This window comes from Emys orbicularis, chromosome 10 (genome assembly GCF_028017835.1).
Source record: "Emys orbicularis isolate rEmyOrb1 chromosome 10, rEmyOrb1.hap1, whole genome shotgun sequence".
Lineage (NCBI taxonomy): Eukaryota > Metazoa > Chordata > Testudines > Emydidae > Emys > Emys orbicularis.
Genome location: NC_088692.1, coordinates 56,364,491 through 56,389,513, shown reverse-complemented (window position 1 = coordinate 56,389,513; position 25,023 = coordinate 56,364,491). Strand labels below are relative to the sequence as shown.

General features: G+C 41.1%; 1 protein-coding gene across 15 annotated transcripts; it reads left to right on the top strand.

The window, feature by feature from the left end:
* Positions 1-218: 218 nt before the first annotated feature.
* Positions 219-23,630, top strand: TPM1 (tropomyosin 1). Of its 15 annotated transcripts, none has more exons than XM_065412211.1 (10): positions 219-446; positions 1,062-1,187; positions 1,378-1,503; positions 10,042-10,175; positions 11,571-11,688; positions 12,435-12,505; positions 13,346-13,421; positions 13,939-14,001; positions 14,292-14,361; positions 22,733-23,630. In XM_065412211.1, the coding sequence occupies exons 1-10, from the start codon at positions 333-335 to the stop codon at positions 22,813-22,815; spliced, it is 981 nt and encodes a 326-aa protein (XP_065268283.1). In that variant the 5' UTR covers positions 219-332; the 3' UTR covers positions 22,816-23,630. The 15 variants fall into 15 exon arrangements, with proteins under 15 accessions (XP_065268283.1, XP_065268285.1, XP_065268284.1 ...); XM_065412213.1 differs by lacking the exon at positions 22,733-23,630 and adding an exon at positions 15,673-15,839; XM_065412212.1 differs by lacking the exons at positions 13,346-13,421; positions 22,733-23,630 and adding exons at positions 12,770-12,845; positions 15,673-15,839.
* The last annotated feature ends 1,393 nt before the right edge of the window (positions 23,631-25,023 follow it).

Below are 25,023 nucleotides of genomic sequence, written 5' to 3'. Positions count from 1 at the left end.
CCACGGTCAAATGGCAGGCGGCAGCGAATGGGAGAGCAGAAGCTGGAGGTGGAAAAAAGCAGGGAGTGAGCGAGAGCAAGGGGGTAGGGACGAGGCCAGGGGGCGGGGGGGAGAAAAGCCCTCTCCAAAAAAGTATTGGATGGCTGGCTTGAGGAATGCAGGCAGCCCCCGTGGAACGTACATATCTGCGCGGTGCTGCCCGCCCGGCTCTCGCACTGCAGCCCGGCGCTCAGCCCCAGCACAGACCCGCCTCCCACAGCCCGCTCGCCCGCCCCGTCCCTTCCTCCGCCTGGGTCCTGTCTGTGTGTGGGGAGTCCTAGCCCGCCGCCACCATGGATGCCATCAAGAAGAAGATGCAGATGCTGAAGCTCGACAAGGAGAACGCCCTGGACCGAGCCGAGCAAGCCGAAGCGGACAAGAAGGCGGCGGAGGACAGGAGCAAGCAGGTCTGCATTTCGCCACATGCCAGTGCGCGAGTCAATAGCCACCAGCAGCACCCCTCGGGGGGTCCTCGTGCAGCTCGCAGGCTGGAGCAGCAGTTTGTCCCAGCTATTCTCCGTGTGGGCTCTTAACGTGCTCCTACCGACTGGCTGGACTTTGCTAATGGGATTCCCCTCCCCGCCCAAAGAGACTGAGTAACTCGAAAGAGCGGAATGTTCACACCAGTGGAGTAGATTTGAATAACTACCCGAGCCCTCCGAGGGATATGGGGAGGGGGAAAGGGGAAAAGGGGTCAGACAGACTTAAAATGCCCTTTAGACCCGGAATAAAGTGTAGAAATTAGCAGCTGGCTGGTGATGGACAGCTCTGCTTTGATTTACCTAAGTGCAAGTAAATCCATGTGTTCCCCAGCCTCCTCTCCCCCATTTTATGCTAAATATCTGAAAGCAGAAGTGTTCCTTTGCAAATGCAGTGCCGCTTTCCAGATGTGTGCCACTCCTTTCATGGGACGGAGTTGGATTTTTTTTTAATTGCATTTACTGGGAAGTTGGGGAAGGGAAGAGGGGGAAATACCCCGAAAAAATGTATCTGTGCATTGTATTTCCTCTGTGTGCGCCTAGTTTGAGGATGACATTGTGCAATTGGAAAAGCAATTGCATGTGACGGAGGATACGAGGGACCAAGTGCTGGAGGAGCTGCACAAGGCTGAGGAAAGCCTCTTCTCAGCAGAAGAGAAGGCCACCAAGGTAGCGTGCCTCCGCCAAGAGCAAAAGGGAATCTAACTCTTTCTCTCCTTTTCTCTCTCTCTGTCCGTCTGTCTTTTTCTGTCCCTCTGCACCCACACTTCTCCTTTGCGCGATCACACTGCCTGCTGCACCCTTTCTTCCCCCGCCTCCCTTCCCTTTCCTACCCCACCACTTTCCACCCGTCTCGCAGCTGGAGGACGAGTTGGTGGCTCTGCAAAAGAAGCTGAAGGGCACTGAGGATGAACTGGACAAATACTCCGAGTCCCTGAAAGATGCCCAGGAAAAGCTGGAAGTGGCTGAGAAAAAGGCCGCAGACGTAAGTTAGCGCCCCCCCCCCCCCAATAGACACACACAACACCCTCTCTACCCTCCCAAACCCTACTGCCCTCTGCACAGGAGACATGCCTGTGCTTCAGTCCAGCTGCATCCCAGGGACATGCTTGCTGTAGGGGCCAGGTGTTTCCTGGTCAGAGGTGAAACCACGCTGCCTTCTTGCATGAGGTGCACACACCATGAAAGGCACTGACATGGATTTCTGCTCACTCATCACCTGTGCATTTCATGTGTACCCATCTCTCTAGACAGAGCTTGTAAGTAAAGGGTGGGATGTTTATTAAAAAGGGGCAGGGGAGAGAGGAAAAATTACCATTTCTCCTGTCTGAGAAAAGTATTTGCAGTCATTTAAAGATGTTATTATTAGTGAGTTAGTTGCATCTATTGTTCCATAGGCCAAGAACTGTAAGGATTTCTGTTTTACTCTTAGTACAGGGTCTTTTAACATATACACAGCTACCTACTGGGGTACAAAAGAGGCCTAACATCAGTTAGGCCTTCACTGAAGCACTACAGCTTAGGTTACCATAACTCAGTGGTTCTTAAGTTGAAGGCCATCTCCTAGATTTTAATGTGTGGAGATACTTGGGGTTAATAATTCACCTGTTAAAGGATAAGACAGCCCTCTGCGTGAAAATCATCCCAGAAGATGATACTTGCTTAGGTCTGCAGTCAGTGGGATAGAGATCCAGAGAGCAAGCTGGGGGTTATATATAGCTCAGTGCTTTATATGGTATAGTGTGATAGCTTGCACCCCACCCAAACCCTCATCCCACCCACCTGTTTGCCCCTTGACAAGCATAAAATAGTTTCATGCATGTTGGCTCTCTGTGAGCTGAGGGGTGAAAACATCAAAATTTAGCATTTCTACAGCTTTACATCCAGATCCCTCTGGCCACCACTGTAGGATTCAATTCCTTATGAGTGACTTTCACCTCTGAATTATAGGATTAGGTGATGCACAACTCTTCCAAATTGATGATGTATTCCCCCCCTTAACTCAGCTTTTAAAATGAATCTCTAAAAATAATAAAATTAGGAAAGAGTTTTAGAGCTGATGATGAAGCAAAGTATTTTAGGTGCAGGGAAAATACTTTAGAGGGTGAAATGTAAACAAGAAAGATCTAATTGTGTGTGAAAGAAGACAATATATTTCTGTTTACTTTTTTTAAAAAAATGTTTCAGCCACAGTGTAGACTGTACAAATGGTTTCTAATTTTCAGATAGAGCTCAGGGTCTTAAAGTGTGTGTGTGTGTGTGTATATATGAGAGAGAGAGAGCGACTGTATAATATGGATCAGATGTCTTTCTTTCTCTGTATAAGGCTAAATGGATGAGAGGCAGCTCTCCGGCAGGACGTTTATTTAACTTGTTCAAAGGAGCCGCATATAGATCCAGGGAGATATTCCTTATAAGGAAAAGTATGCAAACTATTTGGGAATAGCTTGCCTAAAGAAGAAGGCAGGAGAGGGGAGAGAAATGTTACTAGATTGCTTTCATGAAAAGAGAGACGTCTACAGTGCAGTCATGATGCCATTTCCCTTTACTTGGAAGGAAAACACCATTTTGGAATTGGTGTGGAGAAAGCAGTTTTATTTGCAATAACCGCTCAAGCAGAGGGTAGTTAGGGTGACTGGCTTGTTTTCTCTTCTAGACAAAGGCAGAGATTTAAAAGCTGCTTTGCAATACTGTGTTTCCTGGTGTATGCAGTATCTCCTGTTTTGATAAGGGGTTGCAGATATGTAGAGTATCTTTGGGGCACAAATCGTTTATTCAGAGTATTCCTCCTCCTACTGCACATCGGTCCAAGCTTTGAGAGATCTGTCACAGGAAGGGGAGGGGGAGAGCTCCTTGGGGTGGGCTCACATGAGGGGGGTTAGGAAAATCAAATGACTCCCCAATGCAACATTCAGTCACTCTTTAAACCACTTCCTGAGAGCCACCAATCCACCCTCCCTTGGCGGTAACACCCCCCTAAGCCGTGCTCTGAGATGTTACAACCCCTTCCACTGCCTCCCTGGCCGGCTCCAGCCTCTGTGCCTTAAACCCCACCACGTGGCACATGCCGCACAGCTTCCCGAGCGACTCAGTCAGCTAATCGGGCCTTGTTGTCCCTATTCAGTATTCCTCTGCGATGTGGGGGGAGGGTGGGGAACTCCTGGCCTTCCACCCACTTTGGTTGGTGATTTTTCACCCACCGCCATCGTCCGTCTCTTCTCCCTCCTCACGCCTTGGGGAACAGCCCGCGGACAGAGGGTACGATGGGTCTCAATGTGGGCGGCAGATGGCGCTGCCGCCGCTCGCTGCCAGGCTAGTTGTTCACTTCCCTCCGCAGCGCCCGTGCGTGAATGGAGGCAGCAGGACCGTGCACACCGGCCCTGCAGAAATCCCTCTACTCTGCACCCTGGCCCTGCCTCACACCGGCCGGTCTAGTGTCTCCCCGTCCTCCCCTCACTGCATAGGCCATATTGCACCTGCCCGGTTCCCCTCATCTGCACTGCACGGGTCAGTCTGGGATCTTCTTCATCTCCACTCCCCATTGCACAGGCCATTCTGGATCCACCGGTGCCGAGCCCAGACTGGGTCCGTGTGTTCTCCATCCGCCTCCCCCATTGCAGAGCCTAGCCTAGGTCCTCCCCACCACGCCCCATTGCAGAGCCCAGCCTGGGTCCATGTTCCCCCCCCCTCCCCCACTGCAGAGTCCAAGAGTCCCTGTATCCTCTCTCCACTCCACCCCCCCCCCCCAGTACAGGGTCCAGCCTGGGTCCTACCCACTCATTGCAGAGCCCAGCCTGGGTCCCTGAGTCCTTCCTCCTCCCCTAACCCCCATTGTAGAGCCCAGCCTGTATCCTCCCCTCCCCCCATTTGCAGAGGCCAGCCTGGGGTTCCCTCTGCCTGCCCCCGCACACTCCCTGTGGCACCGGCCGGTGTGGTGCTCCGGGTGCCGCCCCGTTGCTCGGCCCCTAGCTCAGCCCGCGCCGCAGCCCCGAGCGCTGTGCGGAGGCCGCCGGGCAGCGCAGGGGGAGGCGGGGGAACTTCCGGGGCCTAGGCGGGGCGAGGTGTAGCCGAGCCGCAGCGCAGGGAGCGGCGGCGGGCGGTGCGGGGCCGGGGCTATGGCGGGGCTGAGCTCGCTGGAGGCGGTGCGGAGGAAGATCCGGAGCCTGCAGCAGCAGGCGGACAGCGCCGAGGAGCAGGCGGGCAGCCTGCAGCGGGCCCTGGACCAGGAGCGGGCTCTGCGAGAGCAGGTACCGGATCCCGGCCAACGCCTCCCAGGGCTGCTCCTGCCTTCTCCGTGGGGCCGGCCGCCTGGCCTTTTCCGCTCCTCCCGAGGGCTGTCTGCGCGCCCCATCCCCTCCGCCCCAGCCTCTGCCTTGCGCCCTGCTGGCGTACACACCCAGGGAGATCCCTGCCTGCCCCTCCTGGGGCTGGGGGTAGGGAAGAGCTGATTGCAGGGCAGGTTTCTTCTCTCTCCCTGCATGTGGTCTCTGTAGGGGCTGGGGTGGGAGCGTGTCTGTCGGGGAAGGGAAGGGCTGGGCTGTGCTTAGATCCGCACCAGAACAACAGTATCCTGGAGACAAATCTCAGAGATGGTGGGAGAGACTACAGTAATTTATACCTGGAAGCTGTTCCCCCTTCCCCCACCCTCTCATTCAGTTCTGTGCAGCTTTTAGGGGCTAGGCAAGGGCACGTACACCCTTTAAAATAGTTTTTACACTGGCAAGGGTGTAGCTGGCCCTTTGCTGTGGGTTGTGTTCTGCTCAGTGGCCTAACGAGGCTTCATCAGCTCAATTCCATTGTGAAACTCAGTGCCAGTGTTTGCGGTCCTCCTAATTCCAGGGATGATAGCCTGTTCTTCAGAATTGTGATCACTTATGTACAGCAGTCTGTACCTGATTGGAATGGTTGCGAATTTCAGAAGTATTTATTTTTGCATTCCTTTTCCTGGACAACCCAGACTTAGAGATTTCATTGACAGGTTTTTCTAACAAAATGGTTACTTTAAATGCCATTTCAATGGGTTCCATTTTTATCTGAAGAATGTAACATCAGGCTTAAGACAGACACCTCAAGACAAATATCATTTTTAGCAAGTATAATTTGGATTGCAGATAAGTACTAGATAATTGTGGTTATCAGTCTAAAACGTTGAGTTTAAAAATAAAAGATTCTGAAGATATTTTAGGTAAACGAAGTTGTTTAGCATAAATGTTCATGCTAAGGAACACTGAACAAAATGTTCGAAGTTGGGTGCTTACGGTTGGGTGCTTACGGTGGGGTTCTAGGTTTATATTCAGGCATCTAAATAAGTGGCCTGGTTTTCTCAAGTGCTGGGTACCTACAGCTCCCATTGAGGTAAGTGCTCAGCTCTTCTGAAAATCAGGTTACTTTTACTTAGGTGACTATGAACTGAGGGCATAACTTTAGGCAGCCAATTCTGAGCATTTGGCAACAATGTCTCTAAATGCTATACAAATCTGTGTGTCTAAGGTGTCTATATGGCCCACATTATCCTAGTATCTAAGTGCCTCACAGTCTTTAATATATTTATCCTCACAGCACCCCTGTGACATAGAGAAGTGCTATTATCCCCATTCTGCAGATGGGTAACCGAGGCACAGAGAAACTAAGTGACTTCCCCAAGGTCACACAGGAAGTCTATAAGAACAGTAGGGAAGTGAACCTGGATCTACTGAGGCCCAGGGTAGTGCCTTAACCATCCTTCCTCTCTCTAAAGTGAACAAACTCTTTTTGCAGGCCAGCAAATGGTTTAAAGGTCAGTGAATGGCTTAGGTATAAAAAGTAGGAACCAAGATACTCTTTACAGAAATATTTGTTTTGCTCAGGTTTTTATACAAAATAAATTACAGAAAAGGAAAGAGCATCACCCAGTATGTGTCTAGGGATGTAGTTTTGTCTAATGATTACTGCAAGGGACTGGAAGTGCTATTCTTTGCTTTGCTTTTAGTATCTCTGTATCTAAAGTTTCCCATATGTAAAAAGTGTATAGTAAAAATTTACCTCACAGAGGTGTTTTGTGTCTTCAGTGTTAAAACTTTGTTCTTTGATATCACTTATCAGCATTCATTTATTTCATTATAATCGAAAAACTGGTTGTAGGGTCCTTTCCCTATAATCTGGAATTTTGTGTGTGTTCTAACCTAGGCAGTAAATGCACAAGCGTGTTATCGGATATCCATCAGCAAGTGGAATGCTTCCTGATTGGTTGCAGGTGGCCTTCTCAGAGACAACAGTGATGGCTCATTCGAATCTGTAACAGTACTTTACATTCTCACAGGTCACTTCACATACCATTTTCACAGTTAGAGTCAGTTTATGTCATAGTTTTGCTAATTTAATAGTTCCCATATTAAACATCCTTAAACATGGATTCCTCTTCTAAGAACTTGAGAACAATAATAAGATCCCTGGAGTAAAGGACCCTGATTTCCCCAGTTGAGGTAATAGCTTGATTACTGTGGAATCTTTTAAGTATATAACTAGTTTTGCTACTAAATTATTAGGGCCTATTGAAAACAGTGGCAGTTTTGCCACAGACTTCACTGGAGGCTGGATCAAATCCATAGGAGCGGTCTTAACTATTTTATCAAATGTTGTCATTAGAGGAAGTTAGAGGTTTTCTTTCTTTCCTGGAATATTTTATTTAGATTGTGGAAATTCTCCAGAATTGATTTGCATGATATTTTACGTTTCTTTGAAATGAGAACAGCACTGATGTGAATAAATGGAGAAAACAGAAGTGATGGGCACGTCTAAATATGTGGCTCTGCTATATGAAATAAGCATCCATGCCGAAGCTGCACTCTGATTCCATTTTTCCCCCCAAAGTGTGAACTGCTGCAGCAAGCAGTCTACATGATCCTTTCCATAGTGTATTGCTTGACTTGTATGGCATGTGACCAGCTAGATATTTTTTTCTTTTGTGCAAGGTACAGATATGGAACCAATAAAAAAGCTAACGCTCTAGCCAAACGATACCACAGCTTACCACTTTTGAACACTAAACCAGACTCTTATTTTCTTGCACCATTGGCTGCCATTTTTTTAAAATATAACAAGTGAATTATTTTTAATCCAATCCCCCCCCCCCCCCCAATTTTACACATTGCTAGTGACCACATTTGATAATACATTTTGCGCTCCACCCCAATCTGTTATATGATTAACTGGAAAACAAAATCTTCTTTACACTGAACAATAATTAACACACAATAATATATTATTCATGTCATCTCTCACTGTAAAAGAATGCAGTATATAGTAAATGCTCTAGCACCAGTGCAAAAGGTTGTGTTTATCTATTAGCCATGGGAGTGCCCCTCCATGTCATCAGTAATTTTTTTCCTTTCCTTACCATATAAGGACAGAAGTCCTGCTCTGCAGCAGAATAACATAGGCCTTATAAGGCTAGTTGGTAAACCCTTGGTGAGTTACTGCTTGTAGAACAGGAAGTAAGAACTTGAACTTTAATCATCCTGTGTTTCCTAAGTATGTTGTATGCTCTTATCACATTAAGAATAGTTTTAACATAATTGTTAACTTGTGATATTGCCACTTTCCCATGGTGTTTTTAGACTAACATTTGCAAACCCCTTCCCCATAAAAAGTTGTACTTTTCAAGTTAAAATATCCAAGTGCTTTTCATAAAACCTCTGTTCTTAAATAAGAGTTCTGAGTTCTGTAGTTTGTGGCTAGGGAAAGAATAAAATTGGAGGTAATACTGACACTTAGGGATTTTTTTTTTTTTTTTTTTTTGCCCTAGTCCTACTGTCAATGCTCCCATTGACTTCAAATAGATTACTGATTTGTGCCCTTGTTGTGTGTGCATAATTTCATTCATTCTAGTGGCAGTTGTGTATCAAAGGATAGATGCTATCCAGTATGTAAGCTATCCTCATTTACACCTTGCACAATGTGGTCCTGGTCCATGACAAGCATTCCTAGACACTACTGTAATACAAATGTTGTTGTTGTTATGGTTGTAAATGATGGATCCTAAAAAAACTTTTATTGCAAAAAGGCATTGACTTGTACCTTTGCCATGAAAGAAATGTATAGTTTCAATTAGATGCAGGGCCGGCTCCAGGGCTTTTGCTGCCCCAAGCGGCACAAAAAAAAAAAAAAAAAAAAAAAAAAAAAGCCGCGATCGCGATCTGCGGCGGCAATTCGGCGGGAGTCCTTCGCTCCGAGTGGGAGTGAGGGACTGTCCGCCGAATTGCCGCCGAATACTTGGACGTGCCGCCCCTCTCTGGAGTGGCTGCCCGAAGCACCTGCTTGGCAAGCTGGTGCCTGGAGCCAGCCCTGATTAGATGTGATGGCAGGCACCATAATCACACTTTCTTGTTAGAGCAAAGTTAATAAATGTTGAAATAGTTTTCAGTACATTAAAAGTCATTTGTATTCCTGGAAGTAATTTTCCTTTTAAAATAGTGACCCTTTATTCTAAACACTACTGCCCTTCATATCCTTTGGAAAGAAACAGAGAGGCTTAATAAGGGAGTTGTTTACAAAATGCTGTCACAGTACTTACTCTGTGACTAGAACAAATGTAGCTTGGAAAATGTCAGAAGTGAAAGCTTGTAAAGATAAGAGCCGCATAGTCTTGGTGTAAATGTTACACAGAAGATTAAGCACATATCTAATGCAAGTAAAGCAAAGCTGAGGGTAATATGCAGATAGCATTATTAAAATATGTAACCAAATGGGTTGTGAGAGTTGGTGAGGCCAGGATTCCTGTGTTAAAGTAACATAGGCTAGACTCTTGTTTTTCAGCCTTGTATTCCCTCACGTGAACAAATCTCATTAGTATCCAACACTCCGTGTTTTCTTCTTTTGGGTTTTTTTAATGTTCTATTCACTCTTCGTGAGCTGGATATTTGCAAATACCCTCACCCATGTATTGTAATTTTGGGTGTTTCCTCTATGCCTTGTCATAGAGTTGCTGCTTCCTATCTTTCTTAAGATCAAGGAAATATTCATACAACTTCTGTTGTTAAAATAAGGGCAAGTTCCCACATACAGATTCAAGATATAGGACCCTTTATATTCCTATGATATGTTGTTCTGGGTAAAATGGGAAAAATGTAATTTTGACATTGTTTAATGTTTAAGTAAAGATTCTCATCTCTGTAATCTGAGGATATGTGCAAGCTGAATACCTAGTAACCAAAAAATAAACATTACTCACAGAACACTGGAGTTTCTTAGTGCACATTGTACAGTATTTAGGTATTTCATATAAGGTGAAAGATCGATCAGTTGTCCTCCATTATGAGATAACTACACAATTTAATGAAGGAGTAGGAGAGAGAGTGCAAGTGAGTGTGTGCATGCGCATCTGTAGAGAGATGAAAAAAATATCTGTTGGCCACTTAACCAGTTAGACTTGTGTTCTCTTTTACTACATTCTTCCAACTGTTGTTCTAAAACCATCTAAATGGTCCTTTACAAAAGAAGACTCAGGTTGTATTATGGATTCATTTTCTTTATTGCTTCTACTTAGGCTGAGAGCGATGTAGCTTCTCTGAACAGACGTATCCAGCTGGTTGAGGAAGAGTTGGATCGTGCTCAGGAGCGTTTGTCAACTGCTCTGCAGAAGCTGGAAGAGGCTGAGAAGGCAGCAGATGAGAGTGAAAGGTGGGTATGGCCTAATTCATGTTCTCATTTGAGCAGCAAGCTATCTTTATGACAAGCCAAGTATTGTCCAGATGTGGGGTGGATAAAAATAAATTAACCACCTTTCTATATCTTGTGATTGGATGTAATCTGCTGTGCTTTTGCATGCGTAGACTTCAGTCAGTTAAAATTTGTCTGGAGGGACGTGTTAAACGTGCAGGCTTTAGTCCTTGTTTATGTCAGGTTTTGAGATAACTCTTTACAGATATCCTGTGACCATTAGGCTTGATGCTTTGGCTTTTGATGTGTTGTGCTACCTCTTGAGAGACCCAGGTTAATCCAACCCCAAGACTTTTGTATCTTGGGTCAGGAGTTCTGTGGTGGTGTTGCACACTCAGTCTCCTGATGGGAGACTGTAGACTGCATCTCTCCTGAGCATCCAACTGAAAAGCCCACCCAGAGACAAGCAAACCTTTGAAGAGACTGCTACTCTGCCTGTTCATATGGTTTGTGCATTAATGCAGTTTTGTGCTTTCGTGGCCAAGGAAGGGGAGAGAAACAGTCGGTCCAGATAGGGATTTGAGTTAGGGTTTTCAAAAACACTTAAGTGAATTAGGAGCCCAAGGACTAAGTGCTTTTGAAAATCCCACCTGTAGGCTTGTAAAATTATATTTAATACCCATAATAGTGCCTTTCATCTGGAAAGGTCGCTAAACGTTTTCGAGACTCACTCTACACCATTATTCATCATGCAGCCACCTTTTGAGGTGGGAAGCATTTGACAGACACACAGCACATTGCACAACAGTTGGGGAAGGGAAGTTTGGTCTAGCAAACTGGGGCAAATCCTGGCTCTTGAAAAAATGCTAAATGTTTTGTTTGTGCGGATCAGAAAGGATATTAGGTCCTAAGGTCCAGATATACAGCAGATCACAAAGAACTCTATTTATCTACCTCAGAAAAATACCCAGCAGGGATTTGAACATGCAGTGCCAGAGAGTTGAGGCTTAAGCTACATATTGTCCTTAGTCACTTTCTTAGGACATCAAAAGCAAGTTCCTTTTGTCATTCACCTTTGGGTGCGGGAGCACTTTCACTGAATTGAAGAAAAATGTGGTCAGGCCGCTGATTGCAAACTTTCATGCAATGCTGAGTTGTGCAAGTAGCATAACAAACCGCTCTTGTTTAATTCAGATACCACCAGTTTCTTCTCAGCTTCCTACGTGGAAGCACACAGGGAGCCAGGACTAGACCTGAGAAGTTTTGCCTCACAGTCTGTAAAATAAAACAACCTCTCTGACATGCTGCATCCATCTAAGTCTGTTGTCATAGAAAGATGCACTCCAAATGGTGTAGGGATTGGAGATAAACTAGGAAGCACTAAGCCTAGTATTTCCTGTTTTTCCTGACTTTCAGAGGAATGAAGGTCATTGAGAACAGAGCCCAGAAGGACGAGGAGAAAATGGAAATCCAGGAGATCCAGCTTAAAGAGGCCAAGCACATTGCTGAGGAGGCTGACCGCAAGTATGAAGAGGTCAGTTCCTGAGTGCAAATCGAAGAGCTGAGGCCTTACAGGCTTTGACTACGGCTTTTCTCTTTTGTTTGCCTTAGAAGTACAAAAGGTCACAAGCATCCCTGTTGATAAGAGAGCAGCACTGTTCCCACGAACCCACGAAGGATTGATATGAGAAATAGGCTCCTGAGTGCCTCGAGAGCCAAAACTGTGATTTGTCTGCTGGAGATCTGATCCATACTCAGATTCCACTGCACAGTATGAGTGGAGATCTGTGCTCATTCCTTAGCAGAGAGTAGCCCACTGCACAGAACCATATTTGATAAAATGGCAGACAAAAATGGACAATAATAGCACAGACAGGATGAAATACATGTTGGCCTGTCCATCATCCTGGTATGTGATATCATGACCTCACATACCAAGATGCTGGTGCGTCGCTATGATTGCTCCAAAATGGCTGAGAAGGATCACTGCTGTCTTCAGAGAGGCTATAAAAAGAAAAACTTATTTTTAAACTGTCACGTTGGTGAATGGGAATTAGGGGACATGAAAATCCTCGTCAGACGATGCAGTCAGGCCCATATGAGTAACAAGGGTCTAGTGCAGCCAGGAGATTTCCTTGAATCAGTAATTCCAGGAGAAGTGTATTATCCCTGTACGTAGACAATTATAGTGAGAGATATTATCCAAGGCTTTGGCTGCACTAGGATATAGTGTGCAATAATGTGTGATTTTGTTTGTTTGTTTTATTTGCCTTACTCTAGGTGGCTCGTAAGCTGGTGATCATTGAGAGCGATCTGGAGCGTGCTGAGGAACGTGCTGAACTCTCAGAAGGGTAAGTGCTGTGACTTCCCAGAGAGGTGTGTGAGATGCTGCGAGACAGTGACGATACTTGCATGAGATGTTGGCAGTACACTTCTTTGTGTTCAGCTCAAAGCTATGTTTTGCTCATTTACTGTAACGATTGAGATAAATGTTAAACACCAAAGTAAACGGGTGAGTAGGTGTATGTGTGTGCGTGTGTTTTTTGTCACTGCATGCCCTACCTGCACACTGATTTTGTGAATGGCTTTTGTGCATTTCATGTGTTCACTAACAGCCAAGTCCGACAGCTGGAAGAACAATTAAGAATAATGGATCAAACCTTGAAAGCATTAATGGCTGCAGAGGATAAGGTACTGATACTAATATACAGTTTTCAGGTTTAACTGCAACCCAAGTCTTTGATGAGCTTTCATAGCTGTTAGTTCACTCAGTAATGATGAATGAACCTTCACTGCACTCTTTACTCTCTTTGCATCTTGCTTTGGTGGCTTTCTTTGGTCTTTTTTATTTTATTTTATTTTATTTATTTAACCTTTACAACTGATCTTTTGGTAGCCAAAAAGAAGCTGAACTATCTCATATTTAAAGGGTCTGTCAGTACTTCCAAGTAAGCCCGGTGCTGTAGGTAACTTGTTTGTAATGGGGTTTGTTTTTGTTTTTTAAAGAGAATTCTGGCATTGTAATGAATTGCTTTCAATTTGTGATGGATTCAGCTGCTTTTTAGGCCGTTCTTTTACTCTGTAATTCAGTTTTCATTTTTCTCAATCTTTCTCCCCCCTTTTTTTCCTATTTCTTTTGCTTGACTGATTTCCCACCTGCCCCCTTTCCTGCCTCTGTTCCAAAATAATAGCAAATGTGCTGAGCTTGAAGAGGAGTTGAAAACTGTGACCAACAACCTGAAGTCGCTGGAGGCTCAGGCTGAGAAGGTAGGCTAGAGCCTTATAACCCCAGTGGCCTGGATTTTTATGCATTGTCCTTAAATGTTTACACCGTATTTCAATAAGGCTTTTGGTAAATGGAAATATTTAGATTTGTTACTTAGATACTTTCTGGCCATTGCCAGAAATCTGACATTAATTCAAGTACATAATCAATTATATTTAAATATGCATAACCTTAATTATCCATCAGTGTTACTTTAAACTTTATATTTATAGCTATAAAATGCAATTTGTGTGCTAAGATATTTAATTTTTTCCAACTTGTCCTCCTACCTTAAAATTATAGTACCAAATGCTGCCTGAGTTACCACTCTGCAACTTGGGCAAAATGTGGCCCTTTTAATAAATGAGAGCAAGGCCATTATGTCTTGAAAGATAAACTAAAGTACTTCCATAACTAGAACTAGTATATGGTTATCATTACAATGTAATATTGTCATACATGTTGTATTTTCATATAGAGAATATTTGGTCTGACATGTGATGCTCTTTCTAATTACAGTACTCACAGAAGGAAGACAAATATGAAGAGGAGATTAAGATCCTGACTGACAAACTGAAGGAGGTAAAATTAGAACAATCCTGTATTAATGGATTTTATGATACTGCTCTGATTAATGTGAAATTAACTTTTCAGTGTGGAAAATAGCATAATGTTAGGTGCCAGCATCAAAGCTATAGCGCATTAGACAATATTGGAGGATGATTATGATTTTACACCTATTTCCTATTATTCTGTCATTGAACAGAAATTTTTTTCTCATACTCATTGTTGCCTTTGTATTTGTAAATATCATGACAGTTTCCTAATGTCATTTGTATAGTTTTTGACCTTGTGTGTCTTTTTAACTCCAGGCTGAGACCCGTGCTGAATTTGCTGAGAGGTCAGTAACCAAGCTGGAGAAGAGCATCGACGACTTAGAAGGTACGATTGTGCTTTATTTTTCACACTTCCTGCAGAATAGAAAGCTGATATTCACCCATGGGCTTCATCTAGTGCCCAATCCTACAAATCTTTATTCCATGTGCCTAGTCCCATGCAAATAAGTGGGACTACTCACATAACTAAAATGAGCAGGATAAGACCCTAAATTAATGAAGTGTTTTCCAATCCAAATTTATTAATCACTTAATTAAACTTTTTAGCTGGACAGTGTTTTGCTCTTGCCTGTTTCTTGTTCTTTGATATTCTAAGACTTCTTTAAACTCTTCTACTTGGATATTCAGATAAGGAAAATGATCAGATGATAAATGTTATTAATATGCTAGTTTAATTACTTTAAAATATCAGCAACAAGTAGTATGTTGTTTGTTATAATTAGGAATATTGAGTTAATTTCATTTATGACTGAGATAAGTGCAGGTCAGGGCAACTATTTCATGACATAGAACAGCTGCTATTTTCAGTGAAGTTAATGGATTGTATACACATTCAGGAACACAGCCTATTTAACCTCACAAAGTTTGCTTTTAAATCTATCAGAATTGCAGTAAAGATAATAGAATTCTCTTTTAACTTGAGAATAGAATTCAGTAGTGCTTTATAATTAAAGGTTAAGCTATATGAGATTTACTCCTAAAATTGTGTTAACTTTTTCAGTATTGTAAGAAGCTTAATTGCTTGATATAGGAAGCTGACTTGTGCAAGAGGTCTTTAAAGGTTATAAAAGAGCCAGCCAGCTGCAGAGAATTTATGGTCACTTTCTCAGTTAAAAAAAGAAAAGAAAAGAAAAATAAGATGCTTGGGAAGAACTAACCCTCGGGAAAAGCCTGAGGCTATGACATCATAAAAAACCCAAAACCTCTTTTAAAGGCAGAAGTGAGATACCTGGTTCTCCCTAAGCACCATTTTCAAGCCTCTTCCCTCTGCTGCTGGCTTGTAGCTCATTGCGTGTACCTTGATAACTTGTATAATGCAAGTTAAATACAGTTTAGGGAAATGGGAATTATTTTTTCATTGCACACTTTATTTTCTTTGGCTTTATCTATATCTCAGCTTGGCTTACTGATGATGCAGTAATTTTAATTGACTTTTCACATAAAGCTGTTCACCATTTGTATTCCTTCCTAATTTATATATTGTTTTTGTTCTCTGCCTGCCACACCACTTCCTTCTGTGCACTGTTCTCCTTTTTTGATGCTGTTTCCGGATGGTGTCCCATGCCACCACCTTCACCTTCCATCACCTGATCATTCTCCATTTCCTTTCACCTCTGCCTTTCCTGGTGAATATTAGATGAGTTATATTCTCAGAAACTGAAGTACAAAGCAATCAGCGAGGAGCTGGACCACGCTCTCAATGATATGACTTCCATGTAAATGTCCTCTCAATCTGTGCCTGCACCTGCTTCTCTACCCTCGTGATTGTTTAGTTGCAGCCTTGCAAAATTATACTTGCTCACTCTTTAGGGGGAGGAATACGTTGAATGGGTGTGATCAGGTGTTAAAGCATCATTAGTATTTTCTTCATCATGCTAAAGGGTGGACAAGTATTGTGCCTGGCCTGGTAAATTTTCTGACAATTTTGCAAGGCTGGCTTAATCAACTCACTTTTACCCATTTGTTTTGTATCCATGAACCCGCTTTCCCTTGCAGTCATCTGGCTCATTTCCCTTTGGTTGTTCTTTTATTTTCCACTTCTGAGTTCACTTCTGTTCAAGAATTTCTACAATGCTCATCATTTTGAAGTTGCCAAAAGATAAGAGTCTCCTTATATGCCATACAGAGAGTACTTTCTACAGAGAATGTTTTTCATTTTATCATAGTGATTACCTCTTTAAGACCATTTTTAAAAATAGAAGTGACAGCTGTTGGGATGTGGGTTGTTTCTGTGAAGAGCATTTGAAAAATAAACCTTCAAATATTTGTTAGCGGTGAAAGAAAGTTTGAGAGAAAAAGCGGTGGAAAGTATAGAGTATTGGCTTGAGTAAAAAGGCAGACGTTTTTACTTTGAGAGAAAAAATAAAAAGTGGTAAAATTGCAAGATACATAGGGTCTGAGCGACCAATGTCTTGTTTGGTTGGTATAGTGTTGTTTCAAGCAGACTGAATTTTCTTGCGTGCTTTGAAGACATTGAACAGAAGTCAGCTATGCTGAAACCTTTACATTCTCTCTCCCCTCCCCATACTGATTACTCTCATGTGCACTAATTTTTTTAAAACTGAGATCAGAAAACCCTGAACACTTGTGGCTCTGTTTAAAGCACACCTATCTGCAGGTGTTACTTTCAATTTCTACACTTCAGTTTCAGAGTTCAACACGTTTTAGCCTTTGGTTAGAGCCATAAGTGTTTTTTGCATGTTTTGAAGGTTTTACATGTTTTCCCCCTGCTTAATTTTGTTTTTAAAGCATCCCTAAATATACAAATTATGATATTTTTTCCCCCCTAACTTCCCAGTGTTGGAACTCCTTGGTTGTGGTCTAATATTATCTGTTTTGTACGTTTTGATTCTAAGCCCAGAAATACAATTACATACAGTGATTTATCACACTAATATCCTTATAAACAGTTTGTAGGACTGTAACAGCTTTATCTCCATTTACAGAGAACAACGTGCAGTGCCTTGCATGCAAAATCTTCTCGCTAACAATTGTAGCATAATTTAAATTTGGGAGATTTCCAATTTGAAGGTAGGCTTAAAATCTGAGACAACACCATAGACTTTGAAGATTTCATAACTATAACTGCATTTCTGTAATTAGCTTTGAATTATAGGTAACTTTTTTTTGTAAGTGGAGTTTAACAAATGGAATGATAATCAGGCATTGACTCTCAACTATAAAGACATTTCTCTATAGATATTTAAACGGAGGCATTGCTATAGTGTTCCAAAAGGAGGTGTGGTGTGATATTTCACTAGTATTCATCTTGGCATGTTTGCTTCCACTGTGCTATTGCTGCTGCTTTCTGAATTCTTTCCATTATGCCACTTTTATTTCCCACCTTTTATCTTCATGCAGATAAATGTCTTTGCTTCACCTCTCCAAAGATATCTTCCTCAAGCTGGATAAACCACCTTTCCAAGCTCTTGGATGTTTCACGGGTTCATTGTCCTGTCCTCCAGCTCATTCTTTCCTTTTAGCATCCTGACTCAGGACATTGCTCTCTTCGTGCCTTCTATTGTACAGAAACTCTACTTCTTTCGATGTAAAATAAACATCCCACTGTGTAAGATGTATCCCTTTTGCTATTCCTTTGCCTTTTATTTATTTAAATTATCATTTCAACTATTAATCAAATTAAAAATCTGCTTTTTTTTGCCATTAAGGATTTATTTTTGATTTTCTTTTTTCTTTTTCTGCTGCCCCTTCCTCCCCCTCCTCACTGACCCCAGCAAACATCTTGCCAGAATATCAACAATGCAGAATTTCAAAATGAAAAATACCAGTCTGTGGCATAATAATGATACTCTTGGCTATCTTAAATTGGTCGCTTTTGTAACGCAATCCTCATTTTCTCTCAAATTAAAATTCAGATGATATGACTTTTTCTTAGAGTTTAGTGTTTTTTTTAGTCTTATTGTTAGGCCAAAATCTGCAAGGACACAGCTCCCACTGGGGTTATTCGGTCGTGGGAACATAGCTGAGAGTACAGTTTGGTCCTTACGCGCTTGACAGTTGTCTTTTTCTAGAGAGTCCAAAATTTCCTACTAGCTTGAAGTCTTGACGTGGAAGACTTCCTGCATTATATAAGTTTGTTGTTTAACTTCTAGTAAAATAACTTTTAAAAGGATAGTGTCAGGTGAAAAATCCTATGTTTTTTTTTTCTTTCCAAAATAAGATAACCAAATGACCTTATCTGTGTTCATTAACAATATGGGTTATAGAATTTTAAAAATTGATTTATCTATCACCATAGGTACTGTAAGTTTACCTTTTACATTTCACTGGGGAGATGAAAATACAATAGTTTCACTTTCATTCTTAGTCAGTTTCACAGACTGTGCTAGCACAAAGCTGCAAGTTCCAGTTGCAGAAACTTCAGGGGAATGTTTTTAAATCTGAACAAAAAAAATTGTGTCATTGTCCTGTATAATTAAAATCTTTCCATTGATCTCAGGTTTTGTAAAATTTTGTCTGACAAAACCTAAATGATGGGTTCAGATTGACCTGACAGTGTTCCTTTTAAATACAAAACACTAAATATTGAGGTTTCTTGCTCTCCTACTGTAATGTATAACTAAGCCTTAATGCTGCTTCAGGAGGACTTATGTTCATTGTAACTATTTTACCTTCATTTCCTTCACAATGGAAAAAGTCCTTTTTTAAAATAGCTTTACATTAAAGTGAATATCAATTTAAACTGAACTGACTACTAATTATTCCTTTCATTTGATTTTGTTGCTAAAGTTCTAATGCTCAAAATGTTAATAAGCTCTGGCCAATGTACTTGAGCTTGAATTTGAGGGTGCTCCATTTTAAAGTTGTAGAACAGTAACTTTTTAATTTGGAAAAACAATGAGGAGTCCTTGTGGCACCTTAGAGACTAACAAATTTATTTGGGAATGAGCTTTTGTGGGCTAGAACCCACTTAATCACTCCATGCATCTGATGAAGTAGGTTCTAGCCCACAAAAGCTTATGCACAAATAAATTTGTTAGTCTCTAAGGGGCCACAAGGACTCCTCGTTGTTTTTGCTGATAGACTAACACGGCTACCAAACTGAAAGCTTTTTAATTTGGCTATGTCTCATTCCAGTTTAAAAGATACCATCAAGTAACCTCGTGTAGAGCTTTTCCATTTATATATTTTAAAACCTGCCATTAGTTGCAATTCTCCATGAGGCTTGAAAATACTTCCTTCATCCCTCCCTGCTGTTTCTTCACATTTGGTAATTACTCCTCACTCCCCTCGTTTTTTTAATAGAATTGGAAATTACCTCTTCCCCTTTTCTTTAATAACTTCGGCTCATGCCATCGTGTTAGCTCAGTATATCTGTTTGTTCACCCATGTTACTGCTTATTAGAAAAAGCTCTGGAACCAGCTGTGGAGGGAACACAATGGGTTTGTTTATTTATTTATTGTAACTTCAGTAGAGTCTAACCAGATAGTTGCTATGATTGTGAAGATTGTTCAGATTATAAACATATTTATTTTTAAATTTGACTATGGGTTTACCAGTGGTTTTTTTTTTTTTTTTTTTTTTTTTCTAATTTAAATCCACTAGTTATCAAGGTTAAAAGCCCCTATTTGGCTTTTTCCCTTTTTAATGTATAAATTTAAAAGTTAGTGAATTAAGCACAAGATCAACATTTCCAAGTGTGGCTAGTTATTTTAGGACTAGTCTCAATTTGGGCACACAGAAAGATTGGGAATCCTTACTTCAATGATTTATATAACTTTAGTTTTGCCTGATGCAGGTAAACATTCAGATTTTCATTCAAATTGTAACACAGTATTGTTTGTATAACTGCTAAATACATTTTGGCATTCAAAATGGAAGCTTAGCTACATCTAGGTTTGGATACAGTTTCCAAGTGTATGTTAATAAAAAACATTGAATGGGAAAAGTAAAAGAAGGAAATTGAGGCAGTCTGGTGGTAGTGTTCTGGTATATCCTCTGACCTTACTCTCCTGGTCAGTGGAGCCTGGGTTCTCAGGAGGAGCAATTGGTGATTGCCTCTGATTACACAAGTGCATCCTACAAACTAATTCATTGCAAGGTCTTGCCATCTTTGTGAGGTGCTAGACACCTATCTTCTAGGGGGAAAGCACTGCCGTTGCAGCCATCAAGAAGGGTAAAAGAAGCAAAATGGATGGTTCCCCACAATTGAATAAGTTGTGGAGTAAGGATGTTCAGAAACCTGTGTAGACCTGTCTCAGAATTCACAGACAGGCTTTTAAGAAAAATACACACACAAAAATGAAAGGGAAACTGAATGGAACTTCATGGAATAGTCCTTTCTAGATTTAGTCTCTAAATACTGTAGCTGTGGATGTTTTGTCCAGTCTTAAAATGAACTCTGTTGACGGTCCTTGAATGTGTTGCTTGAGTACAGCAAACTAGTAATCTGTGAATTTGCATGCTATCATTTCATCTATAACACGAAAGGTGTCTTTTGTGAAAGCTGTCAAAGGGGCACTTGTGAGTTTTTTTATTCCAGTTTAAAGGCCTCAAAATCTCCCTATTTCAATAGCTGAGAAATACACGTTCTTTTCCTAAAGTACCATTTCAGCTACCAAATTGCACAATAAAGGGAACATGCAGTGAAGTATGTGGGGCTTGAGCAAATTCCTGTTGAACTTAATGGTAAAACTCCAATGGGAGACTCAGTGGAAAAGCTCCAGTGATTTCAGTGTGACTTGAATTGAGCCAAGAAATAGTATGCTGTTGACTAATGCGTTTCTGCTGCAGTAAGGGCTCATTATACTATTGCTTTTAGTCAGCTAGTATTGAATACGCTTCTGCCATCTCTTCTACATTTGTAAGGAGTCATGGCATTCATAAAACAAGTAAACCCTATGTACATTAGAGACTAACAAATTTATTAGAGCATAAGCTTTCGTGGGCTACAACCCACTTCTTCGGATGCATATGCATCCGAAGAAGTGGGTTGTAGCCCACGAAAGCTTATGCTCTAATAAATTTGTTAGTCTCTAAGGTGCCACAAGTACTCCTGTTATTTTTGCGGATACAGACTAACACGGCTGCTACTCTGAAACCTATGTACATTGCTCATGTATGTGAATTTAAGCTAGGAAGTTTGTTCCATGTGGCTTCACTGAGGATACTGTAGCAATTGTCCCATTTTTCTTCCTGTTTTCCTGACTCACAAAAGGGGTCTTAGAGAAATCCTTTATAGATTGTAAACTGTTTCTTGAGCTTTGGAGTAGGTATTTAGTCATCAGAGAACTAGAATATAAAGGGATTCCTAAGGTAAAGAATTTCTCTCAATGTGTCACTAGTTACTGAACTGTCTGTGGTGTGACTAGTTTCTTTATTAACTCTTGCTCTCCTGTTTCTCTGTCTAATCTTTGTTCATTCTGCCTCTCTTTTTCTTCTAACCTGCTTGCTGACTGTACAGACCAACTCTACCAGCAACTTGAGCAAAACAGTCGCCTAACTAATGAACTAAAGTTGGCATTGAATGAGGATTAAGCTTTAGTGTGAATAAACTTAGTTGTGTCTAAACCAACTTACTCTGAAGTTCCTCAAGAATGAATGAGTCAAGGTAGAAATATGCAAGAAACCTATAAATTGATTTCCAAGATATTGTAACTGCTGTAAATTAATGGATGAAATTCTCAATTCACTCTTGGGGAAAGAAGTGCAAGTGGAAGAAGTAACACTTCTGATAAGGCTCCCGTAGTATCTTGGAGCAGCCACAAATTCTTTCTTTGCCTGTGCAATAGTTTCTTTCCACTTCAATACCAGTTACAGTAGGTGGCTGATGATATTTTAAAAACGAACCCCCCTCTTTGTAGAGAGATCATAATCCTTTTCAGCTGATGTCACAAACTGGAATTTTACTGGTAACTAGGGGAAGAAAAATATTAGCCAAGATTCAGGTTTCAAAACCAAAATAAAATATATTCCCAGCTATTTTGTATCTGGAAATGTAATGCACTGTTTTGAATTACAATAAAACTGGCTTGCATTTGAATAAAAGCAGTCCTGAAATAGGAACCCCTTTTGGAAATACCTGGTCAGTTTAGAGGTATGCTTGCATCAGAATAAAGTCGGTTTTACTGGCTTCTGGTAGCATGTAGCTCCAGAACATTGTGCTCATATACTGTATCACGTAAGAATGTTAAATGACTGTTCTAGAAATAAAAGTGTGCATGCAACATAAAACTACTAACTGCCAATAAAACTGCTGTTATTTTATTTAACAGTGGATATAACTTGTTAATTTCAGTTTTTGGTTCTTTTGTTCTCATTCTCTGCAAGTTCTGAATTATAATGTGACTTGAAAAGTGTGGAACTGCCTAGAATACAGATTAACAAATTCTGTCATTTATTGTTACCCTGTTCATTAAAAAAAGTTTAAAACTCCCCATTTCCACAGCACATGGCATCTGGAATTTACAAAAATCTAGTCTATTTTTGGCAATGTGTTGTTTTTAACATATACAGCTGCAGAACAGTTCAAAACTTGCATCACTTGCAGTTCATTTTGTTAGTTTGGACCATTCCCTAGTTGTCTTGGCTGGGAACATTGGTATTTATGAGCATGTACACTACTTATCATAATAAACCCCTCCATTATAAGTGATGATTGCATGCCTTCATGTAAAGAAAATTGATGTGTCCAAAGAGCTGCTATTCACATTTTGATTTTCTAATCCCATAACAGAGAAAGTGGCCCATGCCAAAGAAGAAAACCTTAGTATGCATCAGATGCTGGATCAAACTTTACTGGAGTTAAACAACATGTGAAAACCTCCTTAGCTGCAACCACATATATATTTCTTTGTTTTTACACCTGCTTGCCATGAAACCCCTTAAACATGTTTTTATTTTAGTTTCACCACAGTCACAGGAACATCTGCTAAATACTAGGCAGGGGTCAGGGAAACACCAAAATGGGCAAGCCATATGCAGGTTGAACTATTCTATTATGGTTTCAATGTGCCATTTCCCAATATAATGTTGCCTACACTTTGTAGAGAGTTCAGCAACACCAGTATGCTTAGTCTGTCCAGGCATCTTTGATGTGTCAGAAAGAATACCACCTCAAGTGCCAGCTATATATTTAACAGGACAGTTAATGTTGGAGAGACAAATCAAGTGTGGACTGGTGCTACTTTCAACAAAAGGTACAGCTGTGGTCTTTTGTTTGATATTGTACAATTCAGAAGTTAGTCCAGCATGGTAATTTATTTTATCTGAGTTTTATTGAGCTGTGCTAATTCAATAAAACCAAGGATTTGTAAGCCACAAACAATATTTAAGACTTTTTGGTTTTTAGCTTGTATACTTGCAGCTCATTACAAATGTGTAGGTCAGCATTTCAACTTGAGTATCCATTCCATTGTATTTTTCATGTTGAAATGAAAGATTAAGTAAATTCTGGAGAAAACATAAATTTGGGAGATTGTTTTAAAATGTATTTTATTTGTGTGGAATTGGGGGGAATTTATAAATTGGTATTTGCCTCACTTTATTTTACACACATATTGAGCAGTTTTAAAAGTATACCTGTATGTAAACGTTGTATAATGATATGAAATAAAACGCACATTTTAGGACATTTTTTAAAATTTTGCTGTCCTGTGATTTATATTTTTAATTTTCAGCTTTTTGTCTATTTAAAGCATGAATATGCATGGATGTGGCTCATCGGGATAAAATATATTGACAAGCTGGCTTTCCATCTTCTCTAAAAGTAAAGTGAAAACAATGCCAAAATGAATAACATATTACATTTTGTTTGCCTTATTGCTAGAGGGTCACAATAGTTAAAAACTTCTTAAAAAAAAAAAACTATTTGTGCTATAATAATGTGCTCTTAATTTTTAATTATTGTTGTGTGTGTATATTCTTAGAGATTGGTCAGAACCAAACCTCCCAATCCAAACACACTCAGGACTTGTCTTCACTGCAGAGTTAAATCAAATCATAACTCAAGTATTGTCCCTAACTTGAGTCTGTCCAAATCCTTATTTCGAGAATGGTGGTGCTTTTAACTCGAGTTGTCTGGCTCCTTGGGATATAGGCTACAACTTGAGTTAGCATGTCTTGCCAGCTGCTAATATACCATTCTGTATAGTTTGAACATTATTTCGCAGTCAAGTAGTTAACTGGGCAGTAAAGATGTGTATCCTCACACTCTGATCCAGTTTTACAACTCAGGCCCATCTCTCTATACTGGTGGATATGATTTTCAAAAGGCCTTGGCCTAATTCTGTTCTCAGTGAAGTCAGTGACAAAACTCCCAACAGTGAGCACATCTTAAAATCCCACCATAGCATATTTGTGCATCTTACATGTTAATGTACTTGGGGTAGTAACTCTTTGAAAGTTCTGTGGTCAAGCCCATTCTGAATGAGCTATTCTTTTCCTTCCCCCTCACAGTTTCAGCAGCTGGATTTTAAATGTGTATTTGTCTTTATTTTAATTGCCTGCTCATTTTAATTGCTTGCTCTGTCACTGGAAAACTTGAAAAAATGGGGATGGGTCTAGATTGGTGACTATTATGTCTCATCCCCTTTTTTTTTTCCTACGCACACACCTTGGTTGCTGGGAGAGAGGGGGTACGCTCCCCATCCTTTCTCCCAGCAGCCAGGGTAGTGGAATGGGAGCAAGTTAAAAAGATGCTTTCAGATCATCCAAAGGTTTGTACTACTGGATCCTGGGCAATTGATGGAAACTAAGAAACTTCACAATGTCTTGTGCTCTATAAGAAATAGTGGAAGGATAAGGAAGCATGGAATGTTTTCAGGTACTAATTGTGGAGGAGGGGAGATATACTGGAGCTGCTTCTCCATTGCCCCGGCCTCTGTTCATCACTGTAGAAAGGGGATGGAAATAACATGGCAGGGATTATTTCTAGTGTCACAGGCCTCTCTCAATGGTGCAGAGCTGCTGTAATGGCAGAATATCTGCCTCCCACCAAGAATGTAAGCGCCGGCTAGAACATTGCCA

Coding starts and splice junctions, on each gene's coding strand:
- TPM1 (XM_065412211.1), top strand. CDS start 333: ATGGATGCCATCAAGAAGAAGATGCAGATGCTGAAGCTCGACAAGGAG. Junction 14,002..14,291: donor TGACTGACAAACTGAAGGAG/GTAAAATTAGAA, acceptor TTTTAACTCCAG/GCTGAGACCCGTGCTGAATT. Junction 14,362..22,732: donor GAGCATCGACGACTTAGAAG/GTACGATTGTGC, acceptor ATCCCATAACAG/AGAAAGTGGCCCATGCCAAA.